We start from the raw sequence: 14848 nt of genomic DNA, 5'->3' as shown, positions 1-14848 counted from the left end.
ACCTGTGTGTGAATGTCTACAGTGTAAAGCGCTTTGGGGCACTTAAAAGTCAAGTTCGCTAATGAAATGTGTCCGTCTTAATAATGTAACTGGCAATGCGCGAATCATACAGTCTAAAATTGTATGCAACTATAGCGTGGTTTGGTTTAGCTGTAGTAAAAATGGTTTTATGACGGTTCATATTATTTATAATCTACGCCCTTGTTGCCAAAGGTACAGAAGAGCAGGTTCTGTAGTATTCTGCAGTATTCATGATCCGTTAACTGGACAACTAAGAGTTCTACGTAGACATGACTGATACGGTGCACTAAGGAGACCCCTATATAACCACATAATCACTGAGGTGGTCAGTGGGGGGGACTGCAGGCAACCATGCAGCTCTGGAAGCTCTGGCCTGTAAACATGTACAGAAGAGCCGAGAACCAAGAGAAGGAGATCCATTTGTCCTCATTCAAGCCTTTGAGAAGTGTATCTGCTCGGTGCACGACAACACTGTGTATGGCGGAGCGGGTTTTACTGTAGCTCTTTGTTATAATCAAAAATAAGTATTGAGTTCTGTTGAGGATGTTATGAGTTAAAAGTTTAATTTGAAACTATTCCTTTAAATGTTGTATATTATTGGGACTAATAATGTGTATTACTGGCTTTTTTAAAATTATTATTGCCAAACTGTGAACGAATCATTACCTTGAATTTCAAATGAATGAAACTTCCTGCAAACTAACTGCTGATTTCTTCATAAAAAGGACTTTGTGCCGATCTTACAGGAAAATACAAAGGCATTGACTCTTAAACTCGCAGTGAATGCTGATAGTGAGTGAGTAGTTTGTATCGCAGCCTGTTGAGCGAGTTGACATTTAAAGGGCGTTTTACAGACATCTATTATAGGTCTATTTTCCTTCGAACTTTCAGTTTAGATCAAGCCTCTTCACAGTTGAAAAGCAAACATTTATTCAACTTAATTTCAAAATATTTACATATAAAAGATCACATAGACTGGTGAGGCGTTTATATTTTACACCTGACATAAGTGCAGGTCTTTGTGTCGGTGATGAGCATCGATGTCCTTGTTTGACAGTAAACTTTCCACTTGAGGGCGTGTGACGCTTCTAATTATTCACAAGTTTTTAGACATTTATAATAACATTTTTGAGAAGTGTTGCTTTTGCATTCTGGTTCGAGCTCCTCATTTATATCTTATTCTTCTACTTATGTAAGAACATATACTGGATATGAACCCAGACAAATTTCCAATCTACTCTCATTAACTGAAGTAAGTGGTTCCTCAATTACATTACAAATAAGCGTTGTTCTGCCGTCACCATGAAGCTGCTGCTCTGCTCTCCCGGTTGTCGACTGGCAGCAGCATTTCGCAGAATCACCAGAGAGAAAGTTGGCAGCGGTTCACACGTCTCCTCACAGAGGCCGCAGCCTCCAGTGGTATCGCGGGGACGGTAGAGCTCGCAGAGGCGGCTGGTTGTAAAGCTGCAGGGCTTCAGGCCATTCCTGGATGTGTTTGTTTGAAAAGACGCCAGATCTGCCGCCAGTCACTCTTTAAAGTCCCCGTGTAGGAAAATGATGCGAGCAGCTGGCTCCCCGCAGGATGCTCAGCTTTCCTGCCAGCGTGGACAAACTGCTCGCTAATGTCCCAAAATAGGGATTGCGTTCGCCAAATTTTTACCCAAATTCTCAGGGCAGATTCTCCAAATCACTTTTCCCTTTATATGTGGATTTATTGTCACACTATGGAGATAAATCCAGTCTGACTTCAAACATCGTTTCTGATCAAACTTGACAGTGAAACTTTAGTATAACCCATCCATCAACAGTCCAGTTAATCACACCACTCTCAACTTTTATCACATCTCAGATCGATGCCGCTCTGGCCAGCAGCCAGCGATGACTCCAAAAGGTTGCTGGATTTATCACCCGACAGCTTCCGGTATCATTAATTGCCACCGTGTCCCATAACGACCTACTCCCCGCTGCAAACAGGAGATGTGTTTACCGTGTAATTCCCAGTTCAGATAAAAAAAACAGAGTACTGGCACAAAACTTGCACTAATTTCCGGTAGTTGGCTCACTTTAATGACATTGCAGATGTGTCATAATTTACTCATAATGTCTTACTTCCAGTGCCAGAAAAGACAAAGACTGGCTAATTACCCAGATATGTCCATCAGGAATCATTTAAGACCAAAAAAGAAGCTTAATACTTCACTTTTAAAGGTCTGCTGCATTTGTTGTCAGCACTTTGGGCTTAATGACTTCATTAAAACTGCCAGTGTTTTGTTTTGTTGGATGGCCACTGTCTCACACATCCCTTTAAATGTATATCTTTAGTTTTAATCAGTTTTTCTTGGATTGTTACCAATAAGGCACAGTGACTGTCAAGAAAATCCTCTGATCTTTAAAAGCGGCATCTCTTTCCACGCCCAGCGTTTTTAAGGTGGATAATCTCACAGATCTCACCATGACAACTTTTGCTGCAATCATTTTCCTCTTCGGAGCATTTTTATTGCACGTTTGCAGCTTTATGAACAACGTGCACAAACTGAATGAGCCAAGGGTTGAACCACAGAGCCAAACCTGTTCAAAACCTTTGATAGTCCCAGTTAGAACATCACATTTAAGTATGTATCAGTGGTCTGCAGACTAGGGCTGGGGCCGGGGATCGATTCAAATGTCAAGAATTGATTTGATTACGATTCTTAAGATTCAGAATCGATTATCAAGATTTGATTCGATCCGATTCGATTCGATTCCGATATTGATTTGGGTTAGTGTTATTAAAACTTTTTTTGAGCTGTTGCATGAATTATATGACTGTAGTTATGCAAAATATTACTACTAGTATTATATTGAGATTAAACAGCAAGTATTGGCAGCTAATGATGCTGTAAGGACCAATCAGCTCCCAGAATGCTGATAGAACTGCTTTCAGAAACATCATGTGGGTCAGAATTATCAAACAGATCCAGGGAGGAAACAGAGACGGATGAAATCGGTTTTATTTTTTCCCACATTACGTATTTATTTGTTCCATTTTCGGTCTATTTTGGTTTTTAATTTTTGAGCATTTGGTTTTTAGCATTTTTTGCAAATGTAACCCCAATACAGTATATAAAGTAATGAAATATAGACAATTTATGCAATTATAACCTAACACTTTAATGTTTTCATACCTTTAAACATATTTAAAGGCAAAAACATGGCACCAGTTATTCTCGTGTCCAACAAAACATTCCTTTTTTGGGGATAAACAAAAAAATAACCAAAAGTTGTAATGTAATGATGAAAGAAAAAACATAAATAAATAAAAGAAAAAAAAAGAACCCCCCCCCCCCCAAAAAAAAAATAACCAAAAGTTGTAATGTAATGAGGAAAAAAAAAAATACATAAATAAATAAAATTTAAAAAAAAGAAACCCCTCCCCCAAAATTATTATTTTTTTAAATCGATCTTTAGACATATGAATCGATTTTTAGGAATTAATATGAGAATCGATTTAGAATTGTGAAATCGATTTTTTCAACACAGGCCTACTGCAGACTCATACGTGACACATCTTCCACCACGTTGAGACGCAGATCCTTATTTCTCATCATCACACATATTAAATTTGTTCCTCTGTTTTTTTTCTGGGCCTTGATTTCCCATGTTTGCTTCTGACTCGGTCACACATGTTAATTTGTGTACCCCGCAGCTAACTATAATTCAGTTAGGCAGGAAACACAGTTATTGGCCTGAATGGCTGTTTAACTTCAAGAGTCAACCGCTGTGCTTATCAGCCTCTCTGTGTGCGTGTGTGTGCGAGCGTATCTGACGACACACATCCGGCCCGTCTCATATCTTTCTGTTGCGACATCCATCACTGAGCCGCTGTTTGCAGCATCAGTGGAGGTGGAAGTAAGTGATGAGGGGCATTATGAAGAGCTCTAATGTACTCTGCCCACTGTGACGTGATTCACCGCATCCAGGGCTTTCACAGCCGACATGAGAGGACTTTATTAGATGAAAAGTGTCAAATGTTCGTTGAGCATTAGTCAAATTAAACTCATCTCCATACAAGGATCAACTGCAGCGATAACCATCTAGTATAAAGTAGAGACTCATCAGGCCACCAGAACTGCTCTGGCCGCCTCAGGGGAGGGACAAAGGTCATGTAAGGGTGTCCTGGATGTTAGAACCAGATCCTTCGGAGGACTTGCCTCCCACAGATACTAATCAGTGACCACCCTGAGGCTCCACTTCCTGTCCTGTTGGGAGACAGGTACCGCCTCGGGAGGTTGTTCCACGGTTGCTTATTTGTTTGTTTGTTTATTTATTAGCATCCCCATTAGCCATCACTCCATTGTGGGAGTAATGGCTATTTCCTTCTGGGCTCCTCACACAGGACACAATTATATACATCAGTGGTTCCCAAACTGGGGGGTGCCCCCCTTAGGGGGCGCGGCGCTATTGCAGGGGGGGCGCGGCGAGGTTGGAAGGTAGATTCATTTTTTTTTAAAGATTTTTAATTTCTTTAAGATTTTGCCTTCAATACATATGTGCAGTGAGAGAGAGACAGGAAATAGGGGGAAGAGAGAAGGGGAATGACATGAAGTAATGGTCTGGCCGGCAGGAATCTAACCAGGACCTGCTGCTTAAGGCCCCACAACTACCCGGTGCTACTGATGTAGATGCATGTGATAATCTCTCACCTGCAACCCGGTTTGAGAGGATCTGTAACATGAAGCAAGCCCAGGTCACTGGGAAGGTGTGGGGATTAAAGCTGACATTTTTTACAGAGCAATTGTTGAAATTTTGATTATTTGTTTAACTGTTGCTGCTGGGTTTTTTTCCTCAGGGAGATGGTTATTTTTTGGAAAAAAATATGTTGAAAGTAATGCATACTGTATTGTACAGTAAAAAGGGAAAAAAGAAATGTGTTGCACACATGAAGCAAGCCCATTCACATCACTGAAAAGATGTGGAGATTAAAGGCGTAATTTTTGTAGAGCAAATGTTCAGATTTTGGCTCCTGTTTGTATTGTTGTTGTTTCAATCTCTGGGAGCTGGTCAGGTTGAAAATCTATTTTTACAGGGATGGACAGTTTTTTAGCACATATGTTCAATATATGAAATAAATTACAGTTGCATTTGAATGCAAAAGATGTGTGTGTCTGTGTTGGGGTCGGGGGGGGCTCGAAAATTCGGTTACGTACAAAAGGGGGGCCTGGCAAAAAAAGTTTGGGAACCACTGATATACATAATAAAAGCATACAGAATAACAATAAAGTATAGAATTATACATCGTAGTAATAAAGCAATAAAAAACTACAATATTAAAATAATTAACCACAGTGTCGACTACTAATTACAATTGGAAAAGATTGTTAAAACCTGTTTTCACACCAAGTCAATACCTAGGCTTATGAAACCAAAAAACAACAAAAACAAAAGCTTACCAAGAAACCGAGAAGTCAGATATTAGTCAGATATTATACACACACCTTTCTAAAATCATCTTTTTCAGTTTGTTTTTAAAACTACTTTTGCTTTCAAGTAATCAGAGCTGGGGTGGAAGTCTGTTCCGCTCTGCAACAGCTCTGCTGTTCTTAAGTGTGTTAGTTCTCGGCAGAGCTAATGTCAATCTGTTGTTTACTGCTTGTCTTGTGTCATGGTTATGTCTGTTATTGGTTGGCACTAGTTGTAAATATAAGCTGTTAGGTTTACCCACAGAATATTCTTTATAAACAAAATAAGACTGCATGTCAGTCTGTCTTTTACCATTAGCCATGATAGTCTGTCATGCATTTCTAACACAGTCAGTACGTTTACATGCAGCAGTTCAATCAATTTCAATCTTTATTTATTATTCATTTTTTATTTGCAAAACACCTACAGTGCAACAGTTGAACAATAAAGAGAGGAAAGAACCTGGCTGGCACCTCCTAACTTGTGTCTCAAGTCCAGTCCTCTTTCCCTAATAACGACACAATTGTCCAGTAGAAAACTTGTGACTTGTTTCCACTCAAGTCAAGTCTCCCGTTTTGGCCGGGAAACTACCGTATTTTACCCCTCTTTCCCGCCGTCCTCCCGTATTAGTATTTTCCCGTAAATTTCCCGTTTTATAATATAATAATTTAAAAAAAAGTGTTATTGCGCCTCTCGCAAGGTTAGTGGCAGCAAAGGGAACAAACTCGGAACAACAAATCAGACCAGGTCGTCGTACGACGTCTTTTCTTGTTGTTGTTAAGTGGAGGTCAACCGGAGGTGGCTCTTTGTTGAAATGGTTACCATGGTTACAGCGCCACTTAGCGTCACGGAGTCAGCCATGCTCTGGCCATTTATCCGATCTCTGAACAGCATGTAAACTCAGACAAGTGATCCGGTCTTCTGCATGTCGTTATCTGATACGATCAGAAATCCGATCTCTTTGCTGCATGTAAACGTACTGATTGTCTGTTATGGAGCCCTGAAGTACAAGGTTAGCTGCTCTATTTTGAGTTAACTGGAGTTTTGAAATTTCTTTTTGTGACGCACAAGACCAGACTGTGGGACAATAGTCCAGATGTGACAGGACTAGAGACTGAGTAACAATTTTTAGACATTTAGACTAAGATATATCTTAGATATATGGCATCTGATCATCGTTACACACTTCAGCTGTCTGTAGTCTCAATGCTCCTGATCTGGGTGTTCCTGCAACTTTCCTGGGATTCGTTAGAAGATCTTCCTACAGTTCTTTCTCACTTGCTTATGTGCCGTTCTCACCGCTGATTCCTGACGAGTTGTAATCTTTGCGGTTTCATCGGATAATCTCCATGGTAACTGGGTGTAATGGGGTTTTCCTACAGCTGGAGTCGGGGTCTGTGCTGCGGGTCTGCATCAGTCGCTAACACATCAACAAGCTCAGTTTGCTCTTTGTTCTTTTCCCTCTCTCCTCCTCCTCCTCCTCCTCTTCCTCCTCCTCCTCTTCCTCCTCCTCCTGGCCTCTAACATGAATCTAGTCCTCCACTCCTGGCTCAGAAAGAAGGTGGGGGTACCTTAATGTCCCCGACTCGGATGCCGAGACTGTAAGTCTCTCTTTTGGGATTTGTGCATGCACTTTTCTCTGTCACATTAAAGACACAGCAGCAAAGCACCCGAGCATAAATATTACACACTGTTTCAATAATGTATAAAGACTTTATACTGAGTATGCCTGCATTATATCTTGGAACACACAGCATCTGCATGTCCCATGCATGTGTGTGCCCAGACCTGCTTCATTTATTGCTTAATTATAAACTCCTCATTTATCAAACTGGCACCCTGCAGGAAATAAATAAAGCAGACTTGGTGTTGTAAAAAAGTAAATCACTGCATGTTTTAGTTTTAGTGGTATTGTGACGGTTCATGCTGTCGGGGCCGACAGCTGTTGTCAGATGTTTTAGACGTGATTACCTGCAGCTGTGTGGACTGCTTTCTTTGCCAAATGGGTTTTTCTAGTAAAAAGAGTCAACATTATTATTTTATTTTATTTATTTATTTGTTTTTTAAATTTTACAGCCTGTGAAAGTCTGGAGCTGCAGACGTAGAGGCCAGCGTTCCCCTTCTTTATTATTAAACTAAGCTGCTTACTTTCCTTTAAATGGCTGATTTAAGGGGTTTTCTAAGTAACTTTGTATCATATATTGTTTTTATTTCATGTACCAGCTGTTTGACAAATGAATGATTATTTCTGACATTAATGCAGATAAGATGCAATAAAAAACCGAGAGAGAAGGTAGAGTGAAAAAATGGGAAAAAAATATAAGTAAAAATACAAAGGGAGATTAGAGAAAAACAAACAGTGGGCTAAATAAAGAATATTATAAATGATGCATCACAAAGAGTAAAATCAGGCAACAATGATTATTTGATGGAATTTTGTACCCAACAAAAATAAAGACAGATGCATTAACTGGTTTCCTATGATCCAAAACAATTCAAATGTAAATGAAAGGAACATTTTATTTAGTCCTACTGGCATCAAATACTAGATTACTTTAAAATATTGCAAATACAAAGTAGCTGCTCGTTAAAACATATTAAAAATATATGTGTAGTTTTTTTTTTTTTTTTTTTTTTTACTTATATCTGTGAAATAAAGGCTAAAAAAATTTAGATTTAAGTATTTCTTTTTTTTTTATTTTGGAAAAATCTTATAAAAAATTTTGTTTGTATGTTTCTGTATATATCTTTAGTCCTTCACACATTTTTTTATGCTTCAGTCACTAATGAAACAAATAAAGTTTACTACCATTAAAGTAGACGTATTCAGCTCTGTAATAAATTGACAGAATTTCCTAAAGCCTTAATAAAATGTCTGAGTCATGATTCGGTCAAAACAGAATTCACCTCTGCAGCTCCAGTCGTCTTTAAGTCCAGGAAACAGCAAATACAGCGTCACCTGAAGCTGGTCAGCCATAATTCTGGTCTGATCTGGCTCTGTGACATCACAGAACCTGGTAAATCTGAACTGCTCCCTAAATGATACGTTTTCAAACCTAAACAAAGTGACAGGCTTGAGTTAAGTATGAGTTTTCAAGTTCGTAGTCACTTCAGACATTTAAATATATGCATTAAAGAATTTTTTTATCATAATATGTCACCTTTAACAGTAATCTGCGGTATTATACATCTTTTCAAAATCTTTTCAAACTCCCAAAACTGCCCGTCAGGGTAGAAAACGTGAGGTACAAGCTTCTAATAGAGCACGGTAAACTTAAACTTAAACTTAAACTTTATTTATTTGTATAGCGCCAAATCATACAATATAAAATGCAACACATGGTGCTTTACATGCAGAATAAAATAACAATAAAAAACACAATTTAAAACATTCCATACGACCCCACCCCCCACGCGTACACACACACTCACTCACACTCATATACCTGTGCACACACTCACACGCCCACACCCACACACACACACACACAATAAGTGGACTGGTGACATGGCTTAGCACTAACGATCCAGGTGAGGAAAACACTACCTATGGGTGGCCGTCCACACCGAGAGGCATCACCGACCACGACCACCAGAAGCATCCCCACAGAGACCCCCCCAACCCGGACAGACCGGGGCAGACCCCACACAGAAGGTGGAGCCCCCCCCCAGCTACCCAGGCCTGAGGGATCCCCATGACGACACCCCCATGGGCGGAGCAGGCACACCTCCCAGTGTGAACGACCCCCCTGAGGAAACACTGGAGCTAAAAACTAAAAGATTAAAAGAAAGTAAAAAATGCCTAAAAGTGTAAAATTTTAGAGAAATATATATAAAACTTAAGATGAATAATAAATAACATAAAGTAAAAAGTCACTAAAATGGATTAAAGTTTTAGAGATGATAAAAGAGCTAAAGAAGTACACACAATACATAGCTAAAAACACTAGGTAAATGAGATCAGATAAAAGCCAAACTAAAAAGGTGTGTCTTGAGCCTCCTTTTAAAAATATCAACATTCTCTGCGGCCCTGAGGTTCTCTGGCAGGCTGTTCCATAAAGAGGGGCCATAATGGCTGAATGCAGCCTCACCGTGGGTTTTGGTCGCGGTTCGGGGAATGGTTAAAAGGCCGGTACCAGAGGACCTCAGGGTCCGTGAGGGTTGATACAGTAAAAGCAGATCAGATAAATAAGATGGCCCAAGACCGTTAAGACACTTAAAAACCAGTAAAAGAACCTTAAAATCAATCCTGAAACGGACGGGAAGCCAATGCAGCGATTTTAAAACAGGTGTAATGTGCTCCCGCCCTCTGGTCCTCGTCAGCACGCGAGCGGCTGAGTTCTGTAATAGCTGTAAGTTCTTAATACTCTTTTTAGGAAGACCAGAGAGCAGGGCATTACAATAATCTAAACGACTAGAGATAAAAGCATGCATCAGCACCTCCGTGCTGGCCTGAGAGAGAAACGGGCGGACTCTGGCTATGTTCTTAAGATGGTAAAAACCTATTTTCGTGATATTCTTTATGTGTGGAATAAAAGTGAGCTCAGAGTCAAAAATAACACCCAGGTTCTTTACACGTTGCGAAGGTTTAAAATCTTGTAGTTTTGGTAAAAGTTTCTCTCTCCGGCCTTCAGGACCAATAACTAAAACCTCTGTTTTGTCCTGGTTGAGCTGTAGGAAATTATCTGCCATCCATGACTTAATATCTAAAATACAGTTAAAAAGGGCATCAAGTGGCCCTGTGTCATCAGGAGACACGGCGATGTACAGCTGTGTGTCGTCAGCGTAACTGTGGAAGCTGATGCCGTGTCTCCTGATGACGTCCCCCAAGGGAAGCATGTAAAGGTTAAAAAGAAGCGGACCTAAAATTGACCCTTGGGGGACTTGGGGGTAATACTTAAATGTACCCCTACTATTGTTATTGAAACACGCAAAACATCTAATTGTTGTGCTCTAATCCCAAAATCTGTCGTTTTTAACTCTGACTTGTAGAAAATGACGTGGATCTCGTTCAGATCTCTGTCACAGAGGAGTCTTCAGTCTCTCACTCCACTCTTTTCCCCGTCTCATATCTCTGTCCTTATCTCTCGTCTCGGCCTCACAGAGCAGCATCAACAGCATGATGAGCATGTACAGTGAGACTGGTGACTATGGTAACGCCAGAGTAAGCGGCGAGATCCTCCTGAACATCAGCTACAGCTACAAAACGGGTGCCCTGAATGTTCTGGTCAAAGACTGTCACAACCTGGCAACAGGAGACGAGAGGAGACAACGCACAGATGCGTAAGAGTCATCTGAATATATGCATTTATAGATGTGTGTTTCTGCAGGTAAATGTTTGCATAAGGATGATAAAAATACAAAGTTATTAGTATAAACAAGAAGAAAAGTGGTTTAAATCGTCGTTTTCTCCTTCTTGCTTTGTTACGGCAGGTATGTAAAGACGTACCTGCTGCCAGACACGTCGCGACAGAGCAAGAGGAAGACCAGCATCAAGCCCAACACCATTAACCCAGTTTTTAACGAGAACCTGAGGGTTAGTAGTGAAAAAAACACAAAAAAAAAATTCAGCGAACAAAGACGAGAGTCTCAATTGAAACCTTTCATTGTGAAGCAACATTAACTCGATGCTTTGTTCTGTGTTTTTTAGTACGTTATCAGCCACTCGCAGCTGGAGACGCGAACCCTGCAGGTGTCTGTGTGGCACCACGACCGCTTCGGATACAACAGCTTCCTGGGAGAAGTGGAGCTCACGTTTGATTCCTGGGAGTTTGATTCCCAGATAGAGGAGTGGTACTCTCTGCAGCCCAAGGTAGGGGGCAAACAACACGCCTTGTCCTATTCCTACAAGATTTATGAACCTTATCAGACCGTTGTGTGTCCGTGTGTAGTTGGAGAGCAACATAGACTGCACAATCCAGTATAAAGGAGAACTGACTGTCGTGCTGAAGTACATACCTGGAGAGAATAACCTCACCCTCCCTCTGGACCAAGTTCAAGGTACGACTCTACCACATCCTGCATGTTATGGTCTTAACTCTTGATTTAAGCACTTTCTACGTTTTTTTAAGGTTCAGATTCAGATTCAGATTCAGAAAAACTTTATTTATCCCCGAGGGGCAATTGCAAAAACAACTAAGCAGCATGACGTTGAAAGTACCAAATAGAATAATAAAATAAAATAAAAGCAGATAAATAAGGCATGTCTCGTATGTACAAAGAATATATAAAATATCAAAATATCAAAAAAGCATGGCATATTTGGTAATTGTGAAACTCTGGGATCATAACTTCTGAGGATGTGCACATGATTATGTGTTGGAATCACAGCAGGAGTTTGCATTAATGAGTGACCCACCAATGAGCCACTGATTGTTAGCAAATATAAACACAACTCTTCGCAACCCAGAAGCAGCTATAATTAAACGCCCGTCTGACCTAAAAAGTTGTTTTTATGCTAATAACTTTAGGCTTGCCCTGATTTCATCCTCAGTTATTGCAGAGAGCAGAAAAATAATGAATGCGTTCCCAGGCCTCGCCTTTATCAACTGACCTTCCGCTTGTTATCAGATCCAAAGCGTTTGAACTGGTGGTTAGAAGAGATTTCATGCAAATATTATTTTTCTCCATGGTTAGAGGCGCCCACAATACATTTATAAGAATTTAAATGTTACCACTGAAAACTTAGGATATAAAGATTAAAATAGCAGGATTTTCAGATTATTCCCACGAGAAATAAAATGTGTTTTCTAATTAGAGGACTGAGAGATATTTAATTATAGCATATATATTACCGGCAAACAGTCCCTGCATGCACCCGTAGTTTGGCCAAGTGGCTTCAGATGAAAGAAGATCAGATGAAAGCAAGTGCAACTTCTGGGTTGAAGCCAACAAGGACCTGAGTAAGACTGAAGTTCCAACACTGACCACTAGGGGCTGACTCCAAAAGTGAGTCAAAGTAGAAGCGGGAGATAACATTGCAAGTGATCGCCAGCGGCTTTGCTGCTCCACTAGCATGGATGGGCTGAGAGAGCCGGGGGGCCGTGGCTGATGATTTCAGGACCCTTCCAGGGGAAGTCCTCAGGGATCCGCTGTCAATCATTCTTCAACACGGTTGAGCTTCAATTGGTCTAATCCAGGGGTCGGCAACCCAAAATGTTGAAAGAGCCATATTGGACCAAAAACACAAAAAACAAATATGTCTGGAGTCGCAAAAAATGAAAAGTCTTGTATAAGCCTTAGAATGAAGGCAACACATGCCGCATGTATCTGTATTAGTTATATATTTTTTTTTCATTATGCACTTGAAAAAACTCGAGAAAAAAGTCGAAATGTCGAGAAAAAAGTCGAAATGTCGAGGAAATAGTCATAATTTCGTGAAAAAAGTTGAAATGTTGAGAAAAAAGTCGAAATGTCGAGATTAATGTTGAAGTACAATCTTGAGAAAAAAGTCGAAATGTTGAGATAAAAGTCAAAATGTCGAGAAAAAAGTCAAAATGTCGAGATTAATGTTGAAGTACAATCTCGAGAAAAAAGTCGAAATGTCGAGAGAAAAGTTGAAATGTCGAGATTAAAAAGGAAAGGAAAAAGGAAGAAAAAAAGGAAAAAAGAAGAAAAAGGAAAAAAAGAAGGAAAAAAAGAGAAAAAAAGGAAAAAAAAAGGAAAAACATTTTTGAAAAAGCTCCAGGAGCCACTAGGGCGGCGCTAAAGAGCCGCATGCGGCTCTAGAGCTGCGGCTTGCCGACCCCTGGTCTAATCCCACTGAGTGACTGCAGGGATCGGCCGATCAGAATCAGGTTTTATTGGCCAAGTTTAAACATGCCAGAGAGGGAATTTGACTCCGGTTATTATCGCTCACTGTACAGTAAATAGACAAATGACAGTAAATAGACAAATTAGCTCTTATAAACCTATATACAATTAAAAAAAAAAAAAAAGTGGAAGGTGCAGCAGTGTGTGGTAGACATGGTTAATGATCTCTGCCAGGCCTCCTTTCAGCTCCGGCAGCACCCGCTTCAGATATTTCGGTAGAAACGCTTGAAATAATTACGATTGGACAGATTTGATGAGGATGAATCTAACGTTATATTAATTAGCATCATAGGTGGGTGTGTTCTAGCTGAACTTCCCAGGCCTTTTCATTCTGTCCATTTGCAACCTGGTGCCATCCATCCTGAGGAAAATGAGGCTTTAATAGCTTCCTGCAGAAACCAATGGGTGATACCAATTGGGGGCGTGTCCAGTTCTTTGTATACAGAATATAGGTACATGTATTTCAGTCCTATACACACACACACACACACACACACACACACACACACACACACACACACACACACACACACACACACACACACACACACACACACACACACACACACTGTCAGTGCTTGAGGATTGTTGCTGTGGTAATAGAGCGATATAATTAGCAGGTAGAGCTGTGAAAATACTGTAAACGTCCATCCCTGACTTCCTAAGTGTCTTATACAACCCCCATTTAAAGAAACCATCCTGACTAATTGGTTTATCAGAGTAAAAAACAACAGCAGCTCTGCAGATGCAGTCTTTTCTCTGAGAATGCTGATGGAAGAGTGCAGGGAAGGTCAGACGACGTTGCAGCGCGTCTTAGCAGGTGTGTCCAGAGATATCTAATGACTGAATGCCGAAGGAGGAATCGTGGAATTGCATGAGGAAGTTTGAAGAGGCATGTTGGGGAGTGCAGGACCTGCAGGAGGGCACCAGTAGGAGAAAAACAAACGGGTTTCAGGAGGACGTGGGACTGCATGAAGGTCCTGAGCTCTCTCTGGTTGCCACGGTGATGGATACGTTGACAGATGCAGAGAATTTAAGATCAGTAATGATGTGTCCGGCCACCAGTACTGGAGTTGAGGGGGGATGAGGGGTGATGGCATCCCCCCCTGAAATAAAAACAGTCCAAATCATCCCCCCTGTAAAACTGCCATCCCCCTTTCCATCCCTTATGTCATTTCATCAATGAATGTGGTTTTACTGCTATTTCAACATTTAGAGTCATCACCAGAAAAATAACACCAGAAAAATAACTTATTTGACTATTTTCACCTGTTTCAAGTAAATTTTCACTTGAAATAAGTAGGAAAAATCTGCCAGTGGGACAAGATTTATCTTCTTATTACAAGCAATAAAATCTTGTTCCACATGCAGATTTTTCTACTTATTTTAAGTGAAAATCTACTTGAAACAGGTGAAAATTGTTGTTTTTTCCAGTGATGAGTCTTGTGTAAAGTGTTTTAAGTATTTCTGCAGGTGTTTTGGTCCGTGCTATTATTTGAAATATATTATATTATTTGTAATCAGCACGAAATTATCTGTCCCCATGTGATAAAATCCACCATCCCCCCTGGTTTTT

General features: G+C 40.3%; 1 protein-coding gene across 3 annotated transcripts in view; it reads left to right on the top strand.

Moving 5' to 3' along the window:
- Positions 1-14848, top strand: part of sytl5 (synaptotagmin-like 5) — a 76010-nt gene that overhangs the window by 52360 nt on the left and 8802 nt on the right. For 2 of the 3 annotated variants that reach the window (XM_061723336.1, XM_061723334.1), the window contains exons 11-15: positions 6996-7061; positions 10565-10743; positions 10894-10996; positions 11111-11272; positions 11352-11460. In XM_061723336.1, coding sequence (XP_061579320.1) covers positions 6996-7061; positions 10565-10743; positions 10894-10996; positions 11111-11272; positions 11352-11460 — 619 coding nt within the window. The remainder of the gene's footprint in view (positions 1-6995; positions 7062-10564; positions 10744-10893; positions 10997-11110; positions 11273-11351; positions 11461-14848) is intronic. The other variant, XM_061723337.1, reaches the window with a different exon arrangement.

This window comes from Cololabis saira, chromosome 6 (genome assembly GCF_033807715.1).
Source record: "Cololabis saira isolate AMF1-May2022 chromosome 6, fColSai1.1, whole genome shotgun sequence".
NCBI classification, from domain to species: domain Eukaryota; kingdom Metazoa; phylum Chordata; class Actinopteri; order Beloniformes; family Belonidae; genus Cololabis; species Cololabis saira.
Note: the sequence above shows the minus strand (reverse complement) of the source record. Positions and strands in the feature narration are given on the sequence as shown.